Source organism: Lampris incognitus, chromosome 7 (genome assembly GCF_029633865.1).
Source record: "Lampris incognitus isolate fLamInc1 chromosome 7, fLamInc1.hap2, whole genome shotgun sequence".
Taxonomy (NCBI): Eukaryota; Metazoa; Chordata; class Actinopteri; order Lampriformes; family Lampridae; genus Lampris; species Lampris incognitus.
Window position 1 is genome coordinate 4,434,375 of NC_079217.1, and position 27,392 is coordinate 4,461,766.

The 27,392-nt window shown below is 48.2% G+C and overlaps 1 protein-coding gene across 2 annotated transcripts in view; it reads left to right on the forward strand.

Moving 5' to 3' along the window:
- Positions 1-14,231: 14,231 nt before the first annotated feature.
- The window catches only part of LOC130116066 (muscleblind-like protein 1), an 89,612-nt gene continuing 76,451 nt past the window's right edge, over positions 14,232-27,392 (forward strand). For both annotated transcript variants that reach the window (XM_056283998.1, XM_056283996.1), the window contains exons 1-2: positions 14,232-14,266; positions 14,393-14,651. In XM_056283998.1, coding sequence (XP_056139973.1) covers positions 14,253-14,266; positions 14,393-14,651 — 273 coding nt within the window. In that variant the 5' untranslated portion in view covers positions 14,232-14,252. The remainder of the gene's footprint in view (positions 14,267-14,392; positions 14,652-27,392) is intronic.

Sequence of the window (27,392 nt, forward strand, 5' to 3'; positions counted from 1 at the left end):
ATAGTTTGTTTGTTTTTTACATAGTTTTGTTTGATTTTTTACAGTTATATATATAGTTTTATAGTTTATATAATTATCAACCTTACTTCCCTCCATGGTTGCTGTTGGCTTGAGAATTGCCCAGAGAAAACTGAGCTTTTCCCAAAGGTTAAAAAAAAACTGCGGGGTGTGGTTCGATAGCTGCAGCCCATACCAACATTTTTTTTCCTAGATTATGGCATTTTTTCAAATCTCAGATGGGGCCGCAGTCTATCTACACTGGGGTGTTAAGTCTGTTAAGTGCTGGAACATACGACTTCCGCGAGAAAGCAACCAGTATTTCCAAGAACTGGATGCCAACATGATGATTTCAGTGCAGCTCATTTTAGCTGATCTTCCACATTGTTTTTAAGAAGCTTTGTCTTGTCATCTTTGTCTGGACCCAGTCATCCAGAAGCCACAGCTTTACTGGTAGTGCTGTAATTCAGTCAGGGAAACTCAAATATTCATACAAGAATTGTTTTTATTACTTTATCATGGCAACAACATTTAGCATTGGCAGTGAATGGATCCATTTGTATGTACAGACTGCACTTCAGATTTCCCTTTGTCTGCCTCATGACAGAGTTCAAATCCATTGTACAATGTCAGTGACATCAGAACATGTGCTGGATTGTCACTTGAAATTCAAAGACGTTTCGCCACTCTTCTGATTGGCTTCTTCAGTTCTGATGTCATGTGGGGAGAATCCAGATTTTAAGCTATTCCCGTTGTTGAATGAGGCTGAGGTGCGTACATCCATTCAAAAGGCACCTGACAAACATACATGTTGTAACCCCCCCCTCTCCCCCCATAGTAACGCCCCTCCTTTGGCTTGTGAATGGGTTGGCCTTGAGAGCCACGCTGGGGCAGAGTTGTTATGACCGCATCATAACATTTCTGGCCTGCATGACATCAGACCTGAAGAAGCCAATTGGATGGGCGGTGAAACGTTTTCCAACCTACAGAGACAGTCCAGTGTATGTTCTGTCGTTGTTTAAATCTTACATATCCCTGGATGACTGATACGCATCTACACAATCTGTATATAGAGATATATGTATATATCCAGGGAAGTGGCAGGTAGGATGGTGGTGGGGGAGTATCAACAGCGTAGGCATCAGTGTGAAGTACAAACCAGTTGTTTTTGTTGTTTTGATTTTGAGATATTTTATTGAATCCTGAGGGGAGATTCTTCTCTGCATTTAACCCATCCTAGCTGTGTGTAGCTAGGAGCAGTGGGCAGCCGCTGTCCAGCACCCGGGTACTAACTCCAGTTCGTCTTGCCATGCCTCGGTCAGGGGCACAGACAGGAGTATTAACCCTAACATGCATGTCTTTTTTTGACGGTGGGGGAAACCGGAGCACCCAGAGAAACCCCACCGCAGACACGGGGAGAACATGCAAACTCCACACAAAGGACGACCTGGGATGACCCCCAAGGTTGGATAATCCCTAGGTTCGAACCCAGGACCTTCTTGCTGTGAAGCAACAGCGCTAACCACTGTGCCACCATGCCGCCAATTTTCCAGTTCGATAGCCCCCACCCTTTTAGTAGGGGCAATTATTTTCGATGTATGGTGATTGTGTGGCTGACGACCAGGAGCTATAGGCGGCCGCCAATTTTTGGCAAAATTTTAAGTTTCTTGTTATGTCTCGACAGTAATCGATAGTACTCAAAAAAAATAAGACGTTTGACACCGAAATGAAAAACAATCCGTCGTTGCTGTAAGGGGCAGGAGCTAAAACAACAACATCCAATCAAACGAACGACCAAGTCAAATGATTGGAGCGAGCGAGCTGTCTATCAAAAACCGGTCAAGTTACTGCAGCAGTCAGTTTTCCCCAAAATGTTCAATAATAGCATGCTAGCTTGACAGCTGTGAGTGCTAGCAATAGACATGTTCGTTGTTTATGTTCATTATAATAATAAAGTTAGTTTGCTCTTACGTGTGTGACATCCATTCGGTACAGCTAATTCGGCTCCGCTCAGAATGATGCTGGTCTCAGGTGAAAAGCTTTCGCTTCAATCAGCTGGCGGGCCCGGCGCGTGCATGTGTTTTCAGGGCGCGGCTTTGGAGGCGTCCTGATGCTTTCTGATTGGGAAGGGCGGTGTCGAATTCGGTTTGAAAATATTTCTAAGTTCTGCCCAAAATCAACGGCCGCCTATTGCTCCTTTAAAAGGAGTCTCCAGACTGCCATAGCAGGAACAAACAAAGCAGTTTGCTAAGCAGATTCACCTGTTAAACCAATGAGACCTTTTTTATTCATAAAAGTCCATCTGAGAGGGACAGACAGAGAGACAGAGAGACAGAGAGAGAGAGAGAACTGTGTCTTCCAAATTAAATTCGCTGACTTTACTTGTCTGTTTGATTTTCAACTTCACTGCCATTGTGCAACTAGCTAGCAAATCTCTGTGTGCGTTTTCTAATGTTTGCTAACTAATTCTACCCAGGAGCAGCATGCCTAACAACGAGTTCAAATAATTTAAGAGAAAGCTCAAATCAAATACCTCTCTCTAACCGCCCAAATTAAATAGTTATTTTCACACGTTAATAATCTGTTTGAGTCTGAGCAATTTCACCCTCATTTTGCATCAGTCAGTCTTTCTGTCTCATCCATCCAATAATAACATAGCTACCGGTTGTGTTGTCGTACAAAGTAATCTCGCTATTCATTAACCATTGGACCAAAAAATAGTGGGACTTGTCGATCAAGCGTCATCGTCTATTGCCCCAATAGGCCCGGGCAGCGATCAGCCAGAGGAGCCGTGGTGGAGCTGTTGGTACAGAACCAGCAGTGGGGGGACTTTGCATTTCCTTGGTAGGGCCACGGTAAGGATCACTTTGCTGTGGACGAGGTATCACATTTTGGGGTTGACATTAAGATTAGGTCACGTTTGAGCGTTCGTACAAGAAGAGCACATTATAAGTTCTATTTTTGAGGTGCACTTTTCGCGAGATGTCACTTGAACTCGCTCCGTTTCGTAGCGTAAGCGCGGCCTCCGCCCATCCTACTGTTCAAGCTAGCCAGTCTGGGCTGACGGTTCAAGTTCAACTTTATCATCATGTGCGTTGGCATATGAGGATATCGTCATGCTTTGCCTCTCTCCGCCTCAGCACAAAGGTCACAGGGCCGACGGACACACGGGGGCACACCGCCCCGACACCAAACCTGCACAGACTTGTGTACACAGAATTCATGCATTAAATACACAACATGGAAAAGTACACGATAATCCAACAATGTAAGGTGCATATGGATGTGTCCGCTGTCAGCTGAGATGGGTGGTGTGTGATTTGGACTTTATTTATTTATTTATTTAATGAAGGCCTGGCTGTAACTTTGCATCAGATTCCCTGTAAACCTCATTACCGTGATAATGACTATATCGCCCTAAATGTGGACAAGAGTTCTAAGGTAGCCTTGGAGATGATGACCTTGCAGCACATTACTGAGGTACTGCAGCATACGAGGGACAAGAGAGACACACACACGAAGGGGGTAGAGGGGGCGGGGAGGCGAGGGGGGGGGATAAAAGGAGGACAGTTACTATTAAAAAACTAGCCACATTCACACACTTGTTTATGACACACGAAACTCAGTACGCAACTTACCAGAAGTGCAGAAGATTTCTAAGAAGAGAAAAGATTGGAGGAGAGGAAAAGGGGGGGGGGGGCGCGGCTGGGTGGTGGGGGGGTGGGGTTGCTGGAGTCGAGGCATGCCGGAGAAAGGAAATAAAACAGAGAGCTGGAGAATGGTGAAAGAGGAATGCAGAGAGACGAGAAGTGTCAAAAGTGGAATCACAATCGAGCGGCAGTAGGAGCCCCCCCCCCTTATTAAACAACAGCTTCTCCCACTCCCTCTTTACTTGTACCCCCTCGTTTTCCCTCCTTCCTGTCGCTCGTTTAATTCCTTACTGAACTCATCCTGGCCTTTTCACTCCCGTTTTCGCTCTAATTATTACTCTTGTCTCACAATTTTCCACTAATTGCTCCCGTCCGTCTCCCATCATTCCTCTGCCAAGTCCTTCCCTTTGCCTGTCACCACCTCTGCTGTCCTTTGCTCTGTCTGCCCCCCCCCCCCCCTCCCTCCCTCCCGTCTGGCTCTTGCTTGCCAATGGTATAAAGGGCAGCTCAGGTCGTATATAGATGATATCCTGGCCAGCCGGTGATGCAGTGTAATACGAATCCTCCAGCATCTGCTCTTTGCTGCTGCAGTCAGCGCCCTTTAACCTCTCCCATTACTGATCCCCCCCCACCCCCCTTTCAGTTTCAATTTGTCAATTTCACTGTGCTTCACCGACAAAATTGGCATTTGCTTTGCTGAAGCATTTAGAGGTGGCTTTTTCAAAAAAAAATAACAACATAAAAAGGTAAAGTCAGCTTAATAACATTCGTAATTATGACATAATAACATGTAACTTGATATTTGTAACTCTCTCTCTCTCTCTCTCTCTCTCTCTCTCTCTCTCTCTCTGTCTATCTATATCTGATCTGAGGGATGTACTATCTCTAACCACCAACTCCTGGCTCACTGTGTCGACCCATCACGCCACACCCCTTTCATCTCGGTTTTAGCCCCGCGCTCAGATCAACTACGTTTCCCAGCATGCCGAGGGGGAGAGCAGGCTTTCTGGTTTTCAGCACTACGCCGGAATTTGGAAACCTTTAGGAATGTCTCAAAAGTCAACTCAGACTGCTTCCAGCCTAAACAAACACGACCCCGTGATTGTTGCACAGCGAAGCCAAGAACACTTGGGGTGTGCGGATGCAAGGTTGTTTTTTTTTCCTCCTCCTTCTTTGTTGTTTTCCTCTCTATTCCAACGAAACAGGAAATGGTGCTGTTTTTGTTACGTCTTGCTTCCTCTCTCTTCCTGTCAAGTGTGTGGCTGTTTCTCTCTCTCTCTCTCTCTCTCTCTCTCTCTCTCTCTCTCTCTCTGTTTGAGTCTCAAAGTTTGGCTATAAGGACTTTACTGTAGCGTGGAGCGGCAAGTTTTCTTCTTTCTTTCTTTTGCCTCTCCCCTCATTTTGGCCTTATCCTGGAAGTCATTCAAGGTGGATAAATGGCTCGCACATTTTTGCTCCTGCACACTCCACTCCACCACCCCCCCCACCCCCCATTTCTTTTTCTCTCCCTTTCTGTATTGCTCTCAGATGTACGTGAGAGCGTGTCTGGTATTGACTGAGGGAGAGACCATGCAGAAATGAAAATACATTTCCGTGTGCCTGGCAGGGCACTTAACATGGCACACTTACATCAAACAGAAAACAGGCTGTTCAACTCCTCCAACCACATGTACAGTCGTTCTTATTATGTGCGGTAATACCAAGTTAGGTGCCGCACGTCGGCCTTTACAGCCTGTTAACAGTCTTGCAAACATGCAAAGATGCGAGGGTATTATCATAACTTTATTTGACTCGTTGGCAAAAAGAAAACAGAAAAGCCCGATGTTGTTGGGCAGCAGTTGTGCAGCAGTGGCTCCACAATGGGCTCCATCTGTGTGTTGTTGGTGTGATTTTTACATGGGTGTGGGGTAATCCAGAGTTAGGACAGAGGACTGGCACCGTTTTAGTGGACAGATTAACACAAGATCAGATGGCTCTCTGGATACCAGGAGCTGCATGAACCATGGGGGGCATCTTCATCATCGCATTCTGTGGTGAGGAGGGACAGTTTCTCACAGAGACGTACGCAAAGCTGACAGATAGTGAGGAGCAACTGTTTGGCCAAACGCAAATCTGTGGCTATGTGTGTGCGTGTACGTGTGAATGTATGTATGTGTGTGTGTGTGTGTGTGTGTGTGTGTGTTTATGTTTGCATGTGTATATGTTTGTTTACTTGTTCATCTGTGCAACACAGTATGGGTATTTCTCTAAATTTGCATGTACATGTTTTGAATTGCATAAGTTTGTGTGTGTGTGTGTGTGTGTGTGTGTGTGTGTGTGTGTGCATAAAATCTTAAGCTTTCCCAGCCTTCCTCTCTCTAGCTCAGTCATTACCTTGGCTAGCCGATCTGATGGTTTAATAATATCTCCTGCCTCTGGCTATGGGAAATGGCCACATGCATTATTCACACATACTAAGATGCTTATTGATGACTCCTTTATTTATATATTTTCATGATGCCACAGTCATTACTCACACTCTTAACTGCACAGTTACGGTCCCCAGCTTTTTCGCCGGCCTCGTCCAGTCGGCCTGACTCATGCTTGGTTTGGTGCGGAGGGCTCTCTGCTTTGTAGTGCAACATGTGTTTTACTGATGAGACATGCACTCACTTTCACCTTTTGGCACAGAAGACCTCTTTGCGTGTCAGCGGGGCGGTGGGGGCTATTAATAGGTGGAGCCCTGTCTAATCAAAGCCAACTCATCTGACGTCAAAGCTTAACACAATTTCTTTGTCCCGGCTCTTTCCAGTGGTTCGTCATTCATGTGCTATGTGACGGCTCGTTGAGAACGTGTGTCCATTGAGAAAACTCGTTCAGCATAATGAGTGCCCTGAGGGCGGTATCCATATTTTGCACACCATTAATATTATATTAATGCAAATATAATATAATATATTTTAATGTATTCATTAATTTAATGTTTTAATAATATTAAAATATTAATAAATATTTAATATTTCAATATCTTTTAATATATATTCAAATATTAATTTAATACTACAATTAATATTAATTTAATGTTAAATATATATTTAATATTTTAGTATATTTTGATATTTTAATATTTATTTATATATTTTAATATCATTTAATATTATTCAATATTTAAATATATTTTGATATTTTAATATTATATTTAATTATGTATGTAAATCATATAGTTTAATATACATTAATTTAATTTAATATATTAATATAATAATATAACTTAATATTATTTCACATTTTAATATATCTTGATATTAATGTATATTAATATGTTATTATAAATCATATATATTAATTTAAAATAAGAATATAATGTATTAATTTAATATTATTTAATATATATATTTAATATTTTGATTATATATTCTAATATATTTTATATATTATATACATATCAGTGCAAATAGAGAAAATTCCCTCTCTTGTTTCTGCACATTGGCGTTTTAACTGCTACTGAGTTTTGCGTGGGAAAGAAAACCTGCTGTATACGACTTTCAGCATGGACTGTTTCTGAAAGTGCTGTGTGTGTTTGTGTGTGTGTGTGTGTGTGTGTGGTGTGTGCTTGGACAAGCTTTACTTGAGCTAAAGGAAACGCCTGGTTTGTAGTTTTTTTATTAAAAAATGACTTTTCTCTCTGTTGGGTAAAACTACAGAGAAAAGGTTAAACTTCTCCTGCATGGCCGTTCTTAAAGAAGAGTTTTAAAAGACTCAGCTGAGGGAAAGGACAAAGGGGGGGATCAACAAGGACGAGTGGTTGCTGGAGAGGAATCATTCTGCCGCTCCATATATATAATGCAGTGGTGCTGGTGGCCCCCTTAGTATTTTCTCTCCAGGACCATGATCTGCATGCCAGGCACAGCAGCTGTCTTGGCCCCTAACTTCTACACACATGCTACCTACACACACACACACACACACACACACAATCACACACACACACTCCACCGACCAAAATACCAGTGTTTGTCAGAAAAGAAGTAGATCACTGCAGTTGTGACTAGCCCGAATAGACAAGAAGGATGTTTGAACAACGGACTATTTTAACCTTATTTTCTCCTTTGTCTCCCTTCACGACCTCTTTCTCTCCCTTCACGACCTCTCTTTCCTCTTTCTCCCCCTTCACGACCTCTCTTTCCTCTTTCTCCCCCTTCACAACCTCTCTTTCCTCTTTCTCCCCCTTCACGACCTCTCTTTCTCTCCCTCCATGACCTCTCTTTCCTCTTTCTCTCCCTCCATGACCTCTCTTTCCTCTTTCTCCCCCTTCACGACCTCTCTTTCTCTCCCTCCATGACCTCTCTTTCCTCTTTCTCTCCCTCCATGACCTCGCTTTCCTCTTTCTCCCCCTGCACGACCTCTCTTTCCTTTTTCTCCCCCTTCACTACCTCTCTTTCCTCTTTCCCTCCCTTCACTACCTCTCTTTCCTCTTTCTCCCCCTTCATGACCTCTCTTTCCTCTTTCTCCCCCTTCACGACCTCTTTTCTCTTTCTCCCCCTTCACGACCTCTCTTTCCTCTTTCTCTCCCTTCATGACCTCTTTCCCTCCCTTCACGACCTCTCTTTCCTCTTTCTCCCCCTTCACGACCTCTCTTTCCTCTTTCTCTCCCTTCACGACCTCTCTTTCCTCTTTCCCTCCCTTCACGACCTCTCTTTCCTCTTTCTCCCCCTTCATGACCTCTCTTTCCTCTTTCTCCCCCTTCACGACCTCTCTTTCCTCTTTCTCCCCTTTCATGACCTCTCTTTCCCCCTTCACGACCTCTCTTTCCTCTTTCTCCCCCTTCACGACCTCTTTCCTCTTTCTCCCCCTTCACGACCTCTCTTTCCTCTTTCTCCCCTTTCATGACCTCTCTTTCCTCTTTCCCTCCCTTCACGACCTCACTTTCCTCTTTCTCCCCCTTCACGACCTCTTTCCTATTTCTCCCCCTACACGACCTCTCTTTCCTCTTTCTCCCCCTGCACGACCTCTCTTTCCTCTTTCTCCCCCTGCACGACCTCTCTTTCCTCTTTCTCCCCCTACACGACCTCTCTTTCCTTTTTCTCCCCCTTCACGACCTCTCTTTCCTCTTTCTCTCCCTTCACTACCTCTCTTTCCTCTTTCCCTCCCTTCACTACCTCTCTTTCCTCTTTCTCCCCCTTCATGACCTCTCTTTCCTCTTTCTCCCCCTTCACGACCTCTTTTCTCTTTCTCCCCCTTCACGACCTCTTTCCTCTTTCTCTCCCTTCATGACTTCTTTCTTCTTTCTCCCCCTTCACGACCTCTCTTTTCTCTTTCTCTCCCTTCATGACCTCTTTCTTCTTTCTCCCCCTTCACGACCTCTCTTTCCTCTTTCTCCCCCTTCACGACCTCTCTTTCCTCTTTCTCTCCCTTCATGACCTCTTTCTTCTTTCTCCCCCTTCACGACCTCTCTTTCCTCTTTCTCCCCCTGCACGACCTCTCTTTCCTTTTTCTCCCCCTTCACGACCTCTCTTTCCTCTTTCTCTCCCTTCACTACCTCTCTTTCCTCTTTCCCTCCCTTCACTACCTCTCTTTCCTCTTTCTCCCCCTTCATGACCTCTCTTTCCTCTTTCTCCCCCTTCACGACCTCTCTTTCCTCTTTCTCCCCTTTCATGACCTCTCTTTCCTCTTTCCCTCCCTTCACGACCTCACTTTCCTCTTTCTCCCCCTTCACGACCTCTTTCCTATTTCTCCCCCTACACGACCTCTCTTTCCTCTTTCTCCCCCTGCACGACCTCTCTTTCCTCTTTCTCCCCCTGCACGACCTCTCTTTCCTTTTTCTCCCCCTTCACGACCTCTCTTTCCTCTTTCTCTCCCTTCACTACCTCTCTTTCCTCTTTCCCTCCCTTCACTACCTCTCTTTCCTCTTTCTCCCCCTTCATGACCTCTCTTTCCTCTTTCTCCCCCTTCACGACCTCTTTTCTCTTTCTCCCCCTTCACGACCTCTTTTCTCTTTCTCTCCCTTCATGACTTCTTTCTTCTTTCTCCCCCTTCACGACCTCTCTTTTCTCTTTCTCTCCCTTCATGACCTCTTTCTTCTTTCTCCCCCTTCACGACCTCTCTTTCCTCTTTCTCCCCCTTCACGACCTCTCTTTCCTCTTTCTCTCCCTTCATGACCTCTTTCTTCTTTCTCCCCCTTCACGACCTCTTTCCTCTTTCCCTCCCTTCACGACCTCTCTTTCCTCTTTCTCCCCCTTCATGACCTCTCTTTCCTCTTTCTCTCCCTTCACGACCTCTCTTTGTCTCCCTTCATGACCTCTTTCCTCCTTCTTCCCCTTCATCACCCCCCTTTCCTCTTTCTTCCCCTTCACGACCTCTCTTTCCTCTTTCCCTCCCTTCACGACCTCTCTCCTCTTTCTCCCCCTTCATGACCTCTCTTTCCTCTTTCTCTCCCTTCACGACCTCTCTTTGTCTCCCTTCATGACCTCTTTCCTCTTTCTCCCCCTTCATCACCTCCCTTTCCTCTTTCTCCCCCTTCATGACCTCTCTTTCCTCTTTCCCTCCCTTCACAACCTCTCTTTCCTCTTTGCTACGCTTGTTTTGCAGCTGTCCGTCTCTGAGCCCTTTCAGACGGTGCTGTACACAAGGGAATATAATAAGGTTTGTCCTGGTTGGAGGAGAGACCTGCGCCCTCAGAATGAGGTAGTCACGGAGCAATGGGGGGGGGGGTTCTGGGTAATTTTATCAAGAAGTTACACAGAAAACATCAATTTTCAAGATGGGTACTGTTCATATTTCAAATGGAGGTCATAAAGCGGTGGGGGCTGTATGGGGGAAAGTGGGGGCCGTAGGTAGGAGGGGTATTTATTCTAAGCATGGCAGCTGTAGGATTTTTTCGCGGTGAACTCGGTGTTTTATTTGTCTGGACGTGAGCGAATTATGAACGGTCTAGACCAATGGATTTATTAGTCTGAGACAAAACGAGTGTATCACGAATTAGGAGAGGACAATAAAAAAAAAAAAACAAGAAAAATGTTGCCCTCTTTCCCTTCAACTCTCTATGTCTCTCTTTTTCATTCTCTCTGATGGAGTGACCTAAGCTAGGCCTTATCTTGCTCTTCTTACTTGGCCATGTGCCAAGGACGGTGCTGCAGTCATCTTGTGAGCTGATTGGTTCTTTCCCATGCCATGCTCTCTCGCTCTTGCTCTCTCTCTCTCACTCTCTCTCTCTCTTTCTCTTGCTCTCTCGCGCTCTCTCTCGCTCGCTCTCTTTCTCTCCCTGTCTCACTCTCTCTCTCTTGCTCCTTCACTGTCTCCTTTGTGACAGTAGAATCCTCCGTGGGGGGCTGTGCGGGCTCTACTGCTGGTGATAGTGTGCGGGCTCAACTGTTGGTGATACGGTGTGCGGGCTCTACTGCTAGTGATACGGCATGCGGGCTCTACTGTTGGTGATACGGTGTGTGGGCCGGGCTCTACTGTTGGTGATACGGTGTGCGGGCTCTACTGTTGGTGATATGGTGTGCGGGCTCTACTGTTGGTGATGCGGAGTGCGGGCTCTACTGTTGGTGATACGGTGTGCGGGCTCTACTGTGGGGGCTCCACTGTTGGTGATACGGTGTGCGGGCTCTACTGTTGGTGATACGGTGTGTGGGCCGGGCTCTACTGTTGGTGATACGGTGTGCGGGCTCTACTGTTGGTGATATGGTGTGCGGGCTCTACTGTTGGTGATGCGGAGTGCGGGCTCTACTGTTGGTGATACGGTGTGCGGGCTCTACTGTGGGGGCTCCACTGTTGGTGATACGGTGTGCGGGCTCTACTGTTGGTGATACGGCGTGCGGGCTCTACTGTTGGTGATACGGTGTGTGGGCCGGGCTCTACTGTTGGTGATACGGTGTGCGGGCTCTACTGTTGGTGATACGGTGTGCGGGCTCTACTGTGCGGGCTCTACTGTAGGTGATACAGTGTGCGGGCTCTACTGTTGGTGATATGGTGTGCGGGCTCTACTGTTGGTGATACGATGTGCGAGCTCTACTGTGGGGGCTCCACTGTTGGTGATACGGTGTGCGGGCTCTACTGTTGGTGATACGGCGTGCGGGCTCTACTGTTGGTGATGCGGTGTGCGGGCTCTACTGTTGGTGATACGGTGTGCGAGCTCTACTGTGGGGGCTCTACTGTTGGTGATACGGTGTGCGAGCTCTACTGTGTGGGCTCTTCTGCTGGTGATACGGTGTGCGGGCTCTACTGCTGGTAATATGGTGTGCGAGCTCTACTGCTGGTAATATGGTGTGCGAGCTTTACTACTGGTGATACGGTGTGTGAGCTCTACTGTTGGTGATAGGGTGTGCGGGCTCTTCTGCTGGTAATAGGTTGTGCGAGCTGTACTGCTGGTGATACGGTGTGTGGGCTCTACTGCTGGTGATACGGTGTGTGGGCTCTACTGCTGGTAATATGGTGTGCGAGCTGTACTGCTGGTAATATGGTGTGCGAGTTCTACTACTGGTGATACGGTGTGCGAGCTCTACTGTTGGTGATAGGGTGTGCGGGCTCTACTGCTGGTGATACGGTGTGTGGGCTCTACTGCTGGTGATACGGTGTGTGGGCTCTACTGCTGGTAATATGGTGTGCGAGCTGTACTGCTGGTAATATGGTGTGCGAGCTCTACTACTGGTGATACGGTGTGCGAGCTCTACTGTTGGTGATAGGGCGTGCGGGCTCTACTGCTGGTGATACGGTGTGCGGGCTCTACTGCTGGTAATATGGCATGCGGGCTCTACTGCTGGTAATATGGCATGCGGGCTCTACTGCTGGTAATAGGGTGTGCGAGCTGTACTGCTGGTGATACGGTGTGTGGGCTCTACTGCTGGTGATACGGTGTGCGGGCTCTACTGCTGGTAATATGGTGTGCGAGCTCTACTGCTGGTAATATGGTGTGCGAGCTCTACTACTGGTGATACGGTGTGCGAGCTCTACTACTGGTGATACGGTGTGCGGGCTCTACTGCTGGTAATAGGGTGTGCGGGCTCTACTGCTGGTGATACGGTGTGTGGGCTCTACTGCTGGTGATACGGTGTGTGGGCTCTACTGCTGGTAATATGGTGTGCGAGCTGTACTGCTGGTAATATGGTGCGCGAGCTCTACTACTGGTGATACGGTGTGTGAGCTCTACTGTTGGTGATAGGGTGTGCGGGCTCTACTGCTGGTAATAGGGTGTGCGGGCTCTACTGCTGGTGATACGGGTGTGCGGGCTCTACTGTTGGTGAAAGGGTGTGCGGGCTCTACTGCTGGTAATACGGTGTGCGGGCTCTACTGCTGGAGATACGGTGTGCGAGCTCTACTACTGGTGATACGGTGTGCGGGCTCTACTGTTGGTGATACGGGTGTGCGGGCTCTACTGTTGGTGAAAGGGTGTGCGGGCTCTACTGCTGGTAATAGGGTGTGCGGGCTCTACTGCTGGTGATACGGGTGTGCGGGCTCTACTGTTGGTGAAAGGGTGTGCGGGCTCTACTACTGGTAATACGGTGTGCGGGCTCTACTGCTGGTGATACGGTGTGCGGGCTCTACTGCTGGTGATACGGTGTGCGGGCTCTACTGCTGGTGATACGGTGTGCGGGCTCTACTGCTGGTGATAGGGTGTGCGGGCTCTACTGCTGGTAATACGGCGTGCGGGCTCTACTGTTGGTGATACGGTGTTTGATTTGATTTTCCAGCTGGCAGCTTCTGTGAGGGCTACTGTAGCGGAGGCCGCGTATGGCGGGGAATGGGAAGCATGTATGAATGAAGCCCGTGTGTATGAGTTTGCATGAGTGGATGTGTGCATTAACCTTGGTGTGTAATAATCTTTGAGTTGTGTGTGTGTATGTGTGTGTGTGTGTGCGAGCAATAACCGCACACTCCGTTCCACTGACGCCCTCCCCTCCTTTTTTCCACAGAGAGAAGTGCCTTCTTTCTCTGACCCCCGTGGCTGTTTGGCTCCGCTGAAGCCGCCTCTGCCGCCGTGCCTGTCTGTGTCGGCTGGAGGTGCCAGTCACACCGGGAGCCCTCGGACCGTCGCGACTGCCAAGCCTGCACACTGAGCTTGTCTCCACATCGCCGACGCCTCCCTCCCTCCATCTCTCTCTCTCTCCCGCTTGCCATCTCTTGCCCTGACCACCAGCCAAACAACTCCCCATCCATGCCACGCAACCCTCCCCCTTGGAAGTCAACCACTCCCCGCTCCTCTCCAGACACGGTCTGATACTGAAAACGGACAGCTTTTATTGCGTTCTGTGGGTGGGAGGAGATCGTCCCCCCTCCGCTACCCCCTCCCTCCTCTTCCTCCACCTGCTCCTTCTCCTGCTGTTTTTTATCCTCCAGCTTCCTTCATTCTTCCAGCACCACAACCCTTCATCATGGGCCAACCTGATCGATAATGTGTTTTGCCATTTGTCTCATCCGACAGTTCAGCTGAGGAGAAGGCGAGAGAGGGAGAGAGAGCGAGACAGAAAGAGAGAACGGGAACGAGAGAGCGAGGGGTAGAGACACAGAGAGAGACAGAGGGATCGGCTCAGCCATCACAAAGCAAACTTCTGTGGCTGTCACCAGCCTCAGGCCTTGGGGGACAGACTGAGAGGGATTCCTATTAGAGCCACAAAACAGACTCTTAGGATGAGCCGCAGGTGGTAGGCGAGTCCAAGGCCTCCCGAGCTGCACCTCAAAAAAACAAAACAGATCTTTGGAAACAATCTCCCTCCAAGGCTGACTTTTTCCCATGTCATTTTCTTCTCATCTCTCATTCTTCTTCCCAGTCCCACCAGAAACACGCAGACGTACGGGCATTTGTATTTGCCGGATATCTGTCCCTGCCCATCGGCTGTTCCCGCCTGGCGCACCATGGCTGTGAATGTGACACCGATCCGGGACACAAAATGGCTGACGTTGGAGGTTTGTCGGGAATTTCAGAGAGGGACGTGCTCACGGCCGGACAGCGAGTGCAAGTTCGCCCACCCTGCCAAGAGCTGTCAGGTGGAAAATGGAAGAGTCATTGCCTGCTTCGACTCCCTCAAGGTGAGTGCGACCAGACCCGGTGAGCTGTTGTTGTTGTTGGTTTGTTGTTTGTTTGTGTGTTTGTTTTGGCCTTGTCTGGGTGCAGTTTTTCATTAGCTCTCTCTGGATTTTTCCAACCCGTGGTCTTCTGGTGAGGGTTGGTGGGCTTGTTCGACGTGAGGGGAAGGTGTAGCTGGTGAGTCACACGTGAAGCAGCAGAGATGCAGTTGGAAGGGGAGGAGGCGGTGTGGGTTACTGAGGGGGATGCAGTTGAAAGGGGAGGAGGCGGTGTGGGTTACTGAGGGGGATCAGGACTTCCTCCTGGAGCGCTGCCCAGCAGAGGCCTGTCATAAGTAGTAAAGCCCTGGATGGAAATGTGAGGAAACGGCGGTGATTTTGCTGGCGAGCTGCTGAGACACATGGCGTCCTCTCAGGACTCGCCACGGGGTTAAACACATACCTGTCTACACAACTCTGTGTGTGTGTGTGTGTGTGTGTGTGTGTGTGTGTGTGTGTGTGTGTGTGTGTGTGTGTGTGTGTGTGTGTATGCTACTGTTTTTGTGTCTGTTTCTGTGCATTTGTGTGTGTGTATACTACTGTTTTTGTGTCTATGTACATTTGTGTGTGTGTGTGTGTGTACTACTGTTTTCGTGTCTGTACATTTGTGTGTGCGTTGTGTGTGTGTGCATTTGTTTGTGTATACTACTGTTTTTGTGTCTGCATTTGTGTGTGCATCGTGTGTGTATACTACTGTTTTTTGTGTCTGCATTTGTGTGTGCATACTACTGTTTTTGTGTCTATGTGCATTTGCGTTTGTGTGTGGGTGTAGGTGTACTACCTCTTTTGTGTCTATGTGAATTTGTGTGTGCATCGTGTGTGTGCATCATGTGTGTGTATATACTGTTTTTGTGTCTGTGCGTTTGTGTGCGTCGTGTGTGTGTATGTGTGTATGTATACTACTCTTTTTGTGTCTATGTCTGCATTTGTGTGTGCATTGTGTGTGTATGTCATGTGTTTGTGTGTGTGTGTATACTACTGTTTTTGTGTCTATGTCTGTGCATTTGTGTGTGCATCGTGTGTGTGTGTGTGTGGGGTTATGTGTCATATGGTGTGTGTGTCATTTGTGTGCATGTGTGCATACATGCACAAGTCTTGGTAAGTAAAAAAGGGAGGCTTTAATCACATTACCAGCTGTGAATCAGACTCAGCTTCCCTGGCTGGGGCGGGGCTTCCTTGGCGGGGGCGGGGCTTCCCTGGCAGGGGCGGAGCTCCACAGGGCGACTGTTGGTTGGCAGGTTGCAGGTGTTTGTGTGTCACATCTCCCGGCGGGTGGCAACTACAGCAGGAGAATAGGACCCTTGCCTATTCAGTGTTTGGGTGTATGTGTCTAAGCAGCTCTGACGTGTGTGTGTCTGTGTGTGTGTGTGTGTGTGTGTGTGTGTGTGTTATGTTATTTTGAGGTCACACAGCACAGTGGGGTGCCCTCACAAGGCTCTGTAATTTACTGTCTATTTCTGCCCTGGCGCTGAGACAACACACTCCCACTATGCAGCCTGTGTGCCAAAGAGGCAGGGGGAGAGAAATCAAATGAGAGAGAAGATAGAGGAAGAGAGAGAGTAGAGAGAGAGAGAAGATGGAGGAAGAGAGAGAGTAGAGAGAGGAAAAGAGAGTAGAGAGGAAGAGGGAGAGAGAGAGTAGAGAGAAGAGGAGAGAGAGAGAAGATAGAGGAAGAGAGAGAGAAGAGAGAGAGAGAAGATGGAGGAAGAGAGAGAGTAGAGAGAGGAAAAGAGAGTAGAGAGGAAGAGGGAGAGAGAGAGGAGAGAGAAGAGGAGAGAGAGAGAAGATAGAGGAAGAGAGAGAGAGACGATGGAGGAAGAGAGAGAGCGAGAGAGAAGAGAGAGAGAAGATGGAGGAAGAGAGAGAGCGAGCGAGAGAGAAGATGGAGGAAGAGAGAGAGTAGAGAGAGGAAAAGAGAGTAGAGAGGAAGAGGGAGAGAGAGAGTAGAGAGAAGAGGAGAGAGAGAGAAGATAGAGGAAGAGAGAGTAGAGAGAGGAAAAGAGAGAAGAGAGAGAGAAGAGAGAGAGAGGGAAGATAGGGGGACCGAGAGAAAGCGAGAATGGAGGCGTTGGCCTGGAAGAAGCATGAGAACCAAAGAAAAAGAAAAACAAGCGAGGCAGGTGGGGACGGTATGTTGTGGGAGGCAGGTGGGGACGGTATGTTGTGGGAGGCAGGTGGGGACAGTATGTTGTGGGAGGCAGGTGGGGACAGTATGTTGTGGGAGGCAGGTGGGGACAGTATATTGTGGGAGGCAGGTGGGGACAGTATATTGTGGGAGGCAGGTGGGGACAGTATATTGTGGGAGGCAGGTGGGGACAGTATGTTGTGGGAGGCAGGTGGGGACGGTATGTTGTGGGAGGCAGGTGGGGACGGTATATTGTGGGAGGCAGGTGGGGACAGTATGTTGTGGGAGGCAGGTGGGGACAGTATATTGTGGGAGGCAGGTGGGGACAGTATATTGTGGGAGGCAGGTGGGGACAGTATGTTGTGGGAGGCAGGTGGGGACGGTATGTTGTGGGAGGCAGGTGGGGACAGTATATTATGGGAGGCAGGTGGGGACAGTATGTTGTGGGAGGCAGGTGGGGACAGTATATTATGGGAGGCAGGTGGGGACAGTATATTGTGGGAGGCAGGTGGGGACGGTATGTTGTGGGAGGCAGGTGGGGACAGTATGTTGTGGGAGGCAGGTGGGGACGGTATATTGTGGGAGGCAGGTGGGGACGGTATGTTGTGGGAGGCAGGTGGGGACGGTATATTGTGGGAGGCAGGTGGGGACGGTATGTTGTGGACGCGCCGCTCTGCAGGTTCTTTTGGACCCCGGCAGCCCGCGGTGCCGCAGACACACAGCAGCGGCTTGTGAGCCGCGGCGGACTGACTCATGTGGCCAGGCTGTTGTTTTCCCAGCAGCACTGACATAGTGTGTGAAGGCTCAGCTGTGGCGAGCCTGCGGCGCGGCGCCAGGCGAGCGCGGCCTTGACCGAGCCGGGAAACGAGCACACACGCATTTTTATACACTTGTCTTTCCTGTGTACTTGGCTCCATTCATCCCCTCGCTCTTAACCTTAACCGCCAGCACCACGTGCACCCTGACCTTAACCTAACCTTTTTCCGACCCGAGCCGTAAACCCACGTCCTGACCCTAAAATAGACCCCCGAACAACCGAGGGCCGGCCAGAATGTCCTCACTTGGCAAAAATGTCCTCGCTCTTATGGTTCGGCACACGCACGTGTCGACACACGCACCCCGAGCGACACACAAACACGTACGCACACTCACGCGCGTGCACACGCGGTACCTAAGTATGTGCGCGCGCATTTAGTCGCACACGTGCACCAACATGTGTTATCACACGGGGGTCTCACAAACACAGATAGCCTTTTTCAGAGCCAGGCGGAGAGCTGAGCCGTGGTTGCGGCCGCCGTCTCAGTCGTCTGAAACTGTGCTGGAAAGGATAAGCACGGCTTTATCGGCGTGATTTGGATCGTGTGGGCACCGTCGTGCGTTACCGGCACCGCGGGTCCGTTCGGAGCGGGCTCCGCGGTGCTGTGCACATGTGCTGTAATGCGTCTCCTATCTGATTGGCAAAGGGAAGTGTTTTTCGGCGAAGGAGGAGCCCGGGGTTGGAAATCAGTCAAGCCAGGGGATCTCGTGTCAAACCCTGGCACTGTGGCGTTGCAGTTATGGCTGTTTGGTTGGAGCCAGTTTGGGGGTTGGTCGGGTCGGGTCGGGTTTAGGCAGGCACGGGTAAACCGGTGGGATGGACGGGGGGCACTTAAGGTGGCGTTGCATGGATTCTGGGGGCAGAATGGGCAGATTGAGCCAGAGAGGGCTAGACTGGGTGCACCGGAGGATGTTAAATTGAGTTAGGGGCACTATGCCCCCACCCCAAAACCCCCTCACAGACACATAAACACACATATGCCCGCACACACGCACCCCCACAATCCCACACACCTTCTCAATGCCAGGGCATTCCACTGTCTCCCTCCCTCCCCGGCCCCCAGGACAGGATGACGGATCTGCTGTATCTGGAGATGGATTCATAACACGGACAGGGACGACGGCAGGGCTAAGGGGATAGGGAAGGGGGAAGGACAGACCGGGAGAGATGGAGACAGACAAAAAGGGAGTTAAGGGTTGGAAGCAGGTACACATAGCTTGGCACTCGAGGACAATTTGTCATATCTCGCCCCCTTCCTACCTATTCTCTTTGAACACAAACACAGACCTCGAGGGGAAAGGGAGGGCCCAGTAGCTCTCAGCCTTTTTTAATCTTCAACCCTCGAGTCCAGACAGACAGACAGACAGACAGATGGATGGATGGATGGATGGATGGATAAGTCGGTAGATAGATAGATAGATAGATAGATAGATAGATAGATAGATAGATAGATAGATAGATAGATAGATAGGTGGGTGGGTGGGTGGGTGGGATGGATGGATGGATGGACGGACGGATGGATGGGTGGATGGATGAGTAGATAGGTAGGTCGGTAGGTAGGTGGATAGATAGATAGATAGATAGATAGATAGATAGATAGATAGATAGATAGATAGATAGATTGATTGATTGATTGATTGATTGATTGATTGATTGATTGATTGATTGATTGATTGATTGGGTGGGTGGGTGGGTTGGACGGACAGATGGATGGGTGGATGGATGGATGAGTAGATAGGTAGGTCGGTAGGTAGGTGGATGGATAGTAGATAGATAGATAGATAGATAGATAGATAGATAGATGAATGGGTGGGTGGGTGGGTTGGATGGACGGACGGACGGACGGACGGATGGATGGATGAATACATAGGTAGGGTGGATGGATGGGCAGATGGACGGACAGATGGATGGGTGGATGGATGAGTAGATAGGTAGGTCGGTAGGTAGGTGGATAGATAGATGATAGCTAGATAGATAGATAGATGAATGGGTGGGTGGGAAGGTAACTAGGTAGGATGGATGGATGGATGGATTGATGGATGAATAGATATTGTGACGGCTTATGTTGCTGTTCTTTTGACTCAGGCTGCAGGAGTTCAGCAGCTTGCTGCCATTAGCAGCTGGAGTCGTTGCCGGCTCAGTCTGACATGAATAAGAAGTAAATCTGGGGGCACTTAGGCCGGCGAAACGCAATAAACTCACCAATACTCTGTGATGGGAAACAGGCGTGAATGAGCAAAACAGCCACAGGGCCTCCGCTAAGGAGACAGCAGTGAAAGAAAATGGCACGGCTACTGACACACATACTCACATGGACAAGTTGCCATCGCCTGACATGTATAATAAAGGATAGCAGATGTCGTAGGGAAGTCAGTCTGTTGAACACGGGGGGGAAAAACTGAGACTTGTTCAAATCAGGTAATGTTCCCCTTTTTAAGTTTGATTTATCCAGGAAGTCTACTTGACATTCAGAATTTCTTTTGCAAAAGAGACCTGATGTCAAAAAAATGTAAGGCACCTTCCAGGGAAACTTATTCTGTTTTTAACATTATTTTTATAAATATCGTAAATTATTTTGAGCCGTTTGGTTAGCCCGTTTTTGAGTGATCATGGAGTGCTAAACAATTTTTTAAAATTATTATTACTAAAACTTGCACATGTTTAGTCTCCAAGACATGGAATTACTACCTACCCTTTTTCTTTTTTTCTTTTTTTTTGACGTGAAGCGCATGCTACTGGGCGGCAGGGTGGCGCGGTGGTTAGCACAGTCACCTCACAGCAAGAAGGTCCTGGGTTCAAGGCTCGGGGTATTCCAACCTCGGGGGTCGTCCTCTGTGTGGAGTTTGCATGTTCTTCCCGTATCTGTGTGGGTTTCCTCCGGGTGCTCCGGTTTCCTCCAACAGTCCAAAGACATGTAGGTCAGGTGAATCGGCCGTACTAAATTGTCCCTAGGTGCGAATGTGTGTGAGTGTGTGTGGGGGGGGGGGCGCCCTGTGATGGTCTGGTGGCCTGTCCAGGGTGTTTCCCTGCCTGCCGCCCTGCTCTCCCAGCCGATCCAGCGCCGGCTCTCCCAGCCATCAAACGAAGACAAAACTTAGATGCAGACGTGGACAAAGACACTGCATGAATGGTACCAGGTGAGGCCGCTGCTAACGCCAATTCGCGTGGCCACCACAAATGTGTGTAGCCATTCAAGGCTACACACATTTGTGTAGGAGAGGATGAAGTCATGAACAGGTCTTTACACAGAACGTAGTTACACGTCAAGTCATGTAAAAATGCGTTTTCTCTTTCGTTCAGTGGCAGTTGGTGTTGCAGTGTTTTGGGGGCATTACTGCCACCTTCTGCTCTGGAGGCTGGAGCGGAGTATCTAAATCAACTAAATCCTGTTGACCATACTTGACTCTTGACTGCGAGTTTAAACGGTTTACGATATATACTGCAGTTGTTTATCTTCTCTGTGATGCTGCTGAATGCCATTGGCTGGGCTCTAGATGAGTTCCCCCTCGGTAATTATATGTCTTTCTCTCTGGTGGTTTTACATTTAACTATCCGGTGCTTCATTGGTTTAGTGATGGCTGAGAGGTAAGTAACTATATTCCTCATGCAGGAAACCTGAATTTGACTCTGCAGTGGTGACTTTATGTATTTATTTGTGTGTTTATTTATTTGGCCAATTTCAACTCAGGGACACACTTAATACGGTTCGATCCTCTTCTTTTCCAACTCCTGACAAAACTCATGCAATCCTGTTACAAGCCTCCTTAATAAGATGTAGTGTTTCATTAAGCCCGCCGTGACCCAGTCCTGACCTTGTTAAAACAACCTCCTCTTCCTCTTTGCAGACTCAGGGTGTTCGGGGTTGGGCAGAGGGTAGTGGTAATTTTATCATGCTGCGATGGAGAGTATATTACGTTATGGAATCTCAGCTTGGTTTGGTAACGTATCAGTTAAGTTCAAATCCCAAATAAACAGACTGGCCCACGCGGCGGTGAAGTGATGGGGGTGAGGGAGCGTCCCTCCCTCCATATGAACAGGCTAAGAAAATTATCGCTGAGCCCTCTCATGTCCTGTATTCAGAATATGTACTACTCCCATCAGGGAGATGCTACAGGGTTCTGACTGAATACAGGAAAAGATACCTGAGCAGGTAGGAAAACTCTTTCGTGCCTCTGTCAGTGGATCTCCTGAACTCAGGACACGAGGACGGTGTGAGATGAGGGGCAGTGTTGCACGTATTTGAACGCACCGTACGTCTGTGCTGTGCACTTTATGTCCATTACTGCACAATGATGGATGTGTTTTTATAAGGCAGCCTGTATGTCCAAGACAGATTTCCCTCGGGACAGATAAAGTAATCTTGAATCTTGACTCATACTTCCAGTAACTAATCTTCCTGTATTGAAACCAGAAAGCATGAACCACATCCAAATGAAGGCCTCGGTTTTAATCAGAAGCACGACTGTCATTAGCAAAACCGAACATGCGGCACGATGACTGGCCATAACTTTACATAGCCAGTGACACGTCTGTGAAGTCGGTAACACTTTATAATGACTACACAAATGAAGCATTAGTTAAGTATCGGTAACTACTGAATTCATCATTTGTAAGGCAAGACAGGCACTAATGGTTAGTGTGTTAATAGATGTTTATATATACTTATTAATACTGCAATTCATGATTCATTCATGCACAGATGTACATCTAAATAGTTTGTTAATCATGTACTTACACTATCTAAAGGTGTGAGTCTCAAGGTGCTGCTGGCCTGTCAGTCTCATGTGTAAATGCATTGTAAGGCATAGATAGTCCTCACTTTAGATGAGCTCATACAAAATACTTCACTAACAACTAGTAACTACCTGAATTAATCATGAATTGCAGTATTGATAAGTATTCATAAACATCTATTAATATGCTAACCACTGGTGTATGTCTTACTTTACAAATACTTTACAAATGATGAATTCAGTGGTTACTAATACTTAACTAATGCTTCATTTGTGTAGTAACATAAAGTGTTACCATGAAGTCAGCCTGCAAAACCTTTATCAGTTTATAAAGATAATTGGCTATATACTAGATATGAATTTGTAGAAACTGGTCAAGGGTTTTTATTTTTAAGCACATATGAACTCGTACAGCCACTTGTGGAGAAGAAGAGTGCTGGTATTGACTTTCAAGAACAAGGGCGATGTGCAGAGCTGTAGCAGCTACAGAGGTATAAAGTTGATGAGCCACAGCATGAAGATATGGGAAAGAGTGATAGAAGCTAGGTTAAGAGGAGAGGTGATGATCAGCAGCAGCAGTATGGTTTCATGCCAGGAAAGAGCACCACAGATGTGATGTTTGCTTTGAGAATGTTGATGGAGAAGTATGGAGAAGGCCAGAAGGAGTTACATTGTGTCTTTGTAGATTTAGAGAAAGCTTATGACAGGGTGCCGAGAGAGGAGGTGTGGTATTGTATGAGGAAGTCAGGTGGCAGAGAAGTATGTAGGAGTGGTGCAGGATATGTATGAGGGAAGTGTGACGGTGGTGAGGTGTGTGGTTGGAATGACAGATGGGGTCAAGGTGGAGGAGGGATTACATCAAGGATCGGCTCCGAGCCCTTTCATGTTTGCTATGTTGATGGACAGGTCGACGGCCGAGATCAGGCAGGAGTCTCCGTGGACGATGATGTTTGCGGATGACATTGTGAGCTGTAGTGAGAGTAGGGTGTATGTTGAGGAGAGCCTGGGGAGGTGGAGGTTTGTAATGGAGAGAAGAGGAATGAAAGTCAGTTGGAGCAGGACAGAACACATATGCATGAACAAGAGGGAGGACAGCGGAATGGTGAGGATTCAAGGAGTGGAGGTGACGTAGGCATATGAGTTTAAATACTCGGAGTCTGCTGCTCAAAGTAACGGGGAATGCAGAGAGAGGTGAAGAAGAGAGTGCAGGCAGGGTGGAGTGGATGGAGAAGTGTATCAGGAGTGATTTGCGAAAGAGGGATACCATAAGGCAGCGCAGTGGATAGCGCGGTCGCCTCACAGCAAGAAGGTCCTGGGTTCGAGCCCCGGGGTGGTCCAACCTTAGGGGTCGTCCCGGGTCGTCCTCTGTGTGGAGTTTGCATGTTCTCCCCGTGTCTGTTTGGGTTTCCTTTGGGTGCTCCAGTTTCCTCCCACAGTCCAAAGACATGTAGGTCAGGGGACTCGGCCGTACTAAATTGTCCCTAGGAGTGTGTGTGTGTGTGTGTGTGTGTGTGTGTGATGGCCTGGCGGCCTGTCCAGGGTGTCTCCCCGCCTGCTGCCCAATAACTGCTGTGATGGGCTCCAGCATCCCCATGACCCTGAGAGCAGGATAAGCGGTTTGGATAATGGATGGATGGATACCATAAGAGTTAAAGGGAAGGTTTACAAGATGGTTGTGAGACCAGCTATGTTGTATGGTTTGGAGTCAGTGACACTGATGAAAAGACAGGAGGAGGAGCTGGAGGTGGCAGAGATGAAGATGATAAGATTTTCATTAGGAGTGATGAAGAAGAACAGGATTAGGAACGAGTATATTAGAGGGACAGCTCAGATTGGACGGTTTGGAGACAAAGCAAGAGAGGCAAGATGGAAATGGTTTGGACATGTGTGGAGGAGAGATGCTGGGTATATTGGGAGAAGGATGCTGAATATGGAGCTGCCAGGGAAGAGGAGAAGGGGAAGGCCAAAGAGGAGGTTTATGGATGTGGTGAGGGAGGACATGCAGGTGGCTGGTGTGACAGAGGAAGATGCAGAGGACAGGAAGAGCTGGAAACGGATGATCCGCTGTGGCGCCCCCTAACAGGAGCAGCCGAAAGTAGTAGTAGAACTTACACAACCACTTTGGACATATCGGGCGGTGCAATGAAATAGAAAGCTGACATGGCTACCCCTTATTTGATATCTTTGTTATACAAAAGATAAAGCCACAGTGTTGCATATTGCGACGTTAAGCTAAGTGACAGGGAAAGGGAGGGGGGAAGTTGGCAGGGATGGGAGTTTGAGAGGTACTGAGGGAGATAAGAAAAGGGAATAAGGAGGAAATAGCCTTGTGTAAGGGAAACTTAATATAATGAAAAAACCTACATTTTATAGGCTTATGCATATTACTTCCACTTTTAACTTATTGTTTTCTTTTCTTTTTTCTTTTATTGCAATTTTGCATACATTTCCCTTTCCCTAACAAAGCCAACAATCCAAGAACATGTCCCAGATCTCACCCACAAGTGTGTTTTAGGTCCGTCTAGTCTAGTAGGCGGACACACCATCAAGTTGTTGGGGTTTTTTGTATTTAATTATTCATGTATTTATTTTAATTTTCGGGAAGGCCTCGTCATCTTCCTTCTCAGATGCACAGAGGTCCTGCAGACATGAGGGCCAGAGTTGGGATTTGGGTTTCGCTGGAAAATTTCAAACCCCTTCTTGTCTCCGGAAACGGCTCCCTGAACCGATATTCTTGCAAGAAGTAGCACAGTGATCGCGGTCAGCTTCAAGATTCACTTTATTTTCACATCGATGTAGAAGTACCGTGTTCCTTCACTGCAGTGAAATTCATACGCCCCGGCTCGCTCAGCCCTTAAAAACTGTATATAAGGACATAATAAATAATAACAAAAACAATAAATAAGAGATCAGAAATCTCACAAAATAATGAATCGCTGACGTTATGTAAGGCGCCTGCTGTTCGTTGTTCTGACGGCCTGTGGGTAAAAACTGTCCGTGAGGTGGCTGGTCGGGGCTCTGATGCTGCGTAAGCGTTGTCCTGGGGGAAGGAGGGAGAAAGGACCATGTCCTGCGTGGATGGTGTCCTCCGTGATACTTGGGGCCTTCCCTCTGCAGCGGGTGGTGTACATGTCCTGCAGCTGTAGCGGAGCTGGTCCTATGATGTCTGAAGCTGTTTTTACTTTCCTTCTCAGTTTTTTGTGGTCCTGTTCAGTCGGGTCGCCAATCCACACCGGTATGCTTCCAGTAAGGATGCTCTCTATGGTAGTCTAATTGAAATTGACCAGGGGCTTTTGTGGACAGGCCCTGTTGGGGACTGGCAGCTTGTCCAGGGTGTCGCCCCGCCTGCTGCCCAATAACAGCTGGGTTGGGCTCCAGGTTGGGATAAGTGACTTGGATAAAGGATGGCTGGCTGGATGGCTGGATTTTGTGGACACTGAATGTTTTAAGACATCTCAGAAAGTAAAGTGTAGGGGCGTCTGGGTGGCATGGTGGACTATTCGGTACCTGCCAACATGGGAGATCGCCGGCTCGAATTCCCGTGTTACCTCCGGCTTGGTCACGCATCCCTACAGACACAATTGGCCGTGTCTGTGGGTGGAACTCTTTTTTTCCAATTATATGCGGTCAGTTACCCCACTCTGCCGTCCCGGTCGCTGCTCCACCCCCTCTGCCGATCCGGGGAGGGCTGCAGACTACCACATGCCTCCTCTGATACATGTGGAGTTGCCAGCTGCTTCTTTTCACCTGACAGTGAGGAGTTTCACCAGGGGGACGTAGGGCATGGGAGGATCACGCTATTCCCCCAGGTCCCCCTCCCCCCCAAACAGGCGCTCCAAACGACCAGAGGAGGCGCTAGTGCAGCGGCCAGGATACATAACCCACATCTGGCTTCCCATCCGCAGACACGGCCAGCTGTGTTTCTACGGACGCCCGACCAAGCCGGAGGTAACGCGCGGATTCGATCCGGCGATCCCTGTGTTAGTAGGTGACAGAATAGACCGCTATGCTACCTGGAAGCAAGTCGAGCTATCTATACTTTGATGACTCATCAATACTGTGATGACTTCAGCCGTGTCAGCTCCGACACAGACCTCTGGATGCATTACAAAGGGAACTGGAAGAATTGCACGGAGGTATGAGCAATAAAATGGAAACCATAAAGGTTTTCTGACTTTTTCGACCATCTGTACACAAAAGTACTTACACAGACCGGCGGTTCCGACAGTCATCCTGGCTGGCATTCGTTCCCTTGGATGGTGATTTTTTTTTTTTTGTATGTTAGTTTGGGTATGTGTGTTCTTGTAGTTGTTGGATGTGTTTTTGTCTGTGTTGTGCTGCTGTGGGCTGGGGGAAACAGCATTTTGTTTCATTTCATGTACACAAGTGCATGAAGTGAAACGAGAAAGCATTCCTGATTCCTAGTGAGGTCACATCTCTCTGTATGGGCCAGAGGGCTGTCTATATGAATGTCTACGTGACCGAGAGGCGACATGTTTCAGCAGCAGGTCCTCCACGCTGACCTTAGTTAGGTGGTGCCCAGTACACCTGTGTATGTTTGAGTTTGAGAAACCCTTAACGGCTTCTTGTTGGAGACAACCTCATTTGATTTTGTAGGGGAATTTTTTTTCTCCAGAATTCCTGCTGAAGTTCCTTCAATAGAAAATAAATTACTAAGTACAGTTTGTAAGGACTGAGAAGATCTTACTTCCCTTTACAGCCCTAGATATGGGTTGTAGGCAGGGACGGTTTTATGGGAATACATGGTTGGTAAGGAAAAACTGGTTTTTCTATCTTTTAAATTAAATCCATCCATCCATTATCTGAACCGCTTATCCTGCTCTCAGGGTTGCGGGGATGCTGGAGCCTATTCCAGCAGTCATTGGGCGGCAGGCGGGGAGACACCCTGGACAGGCCGCCAGACCATCATTTGGTAATATTTCGTTCTTTTAAATTGCAATATTCTTGTCCCCGAGGGCTTGTTTTCCTCATTTAGTTTGTCGTTTACCCTGAAAGAGACGTTATTGGCG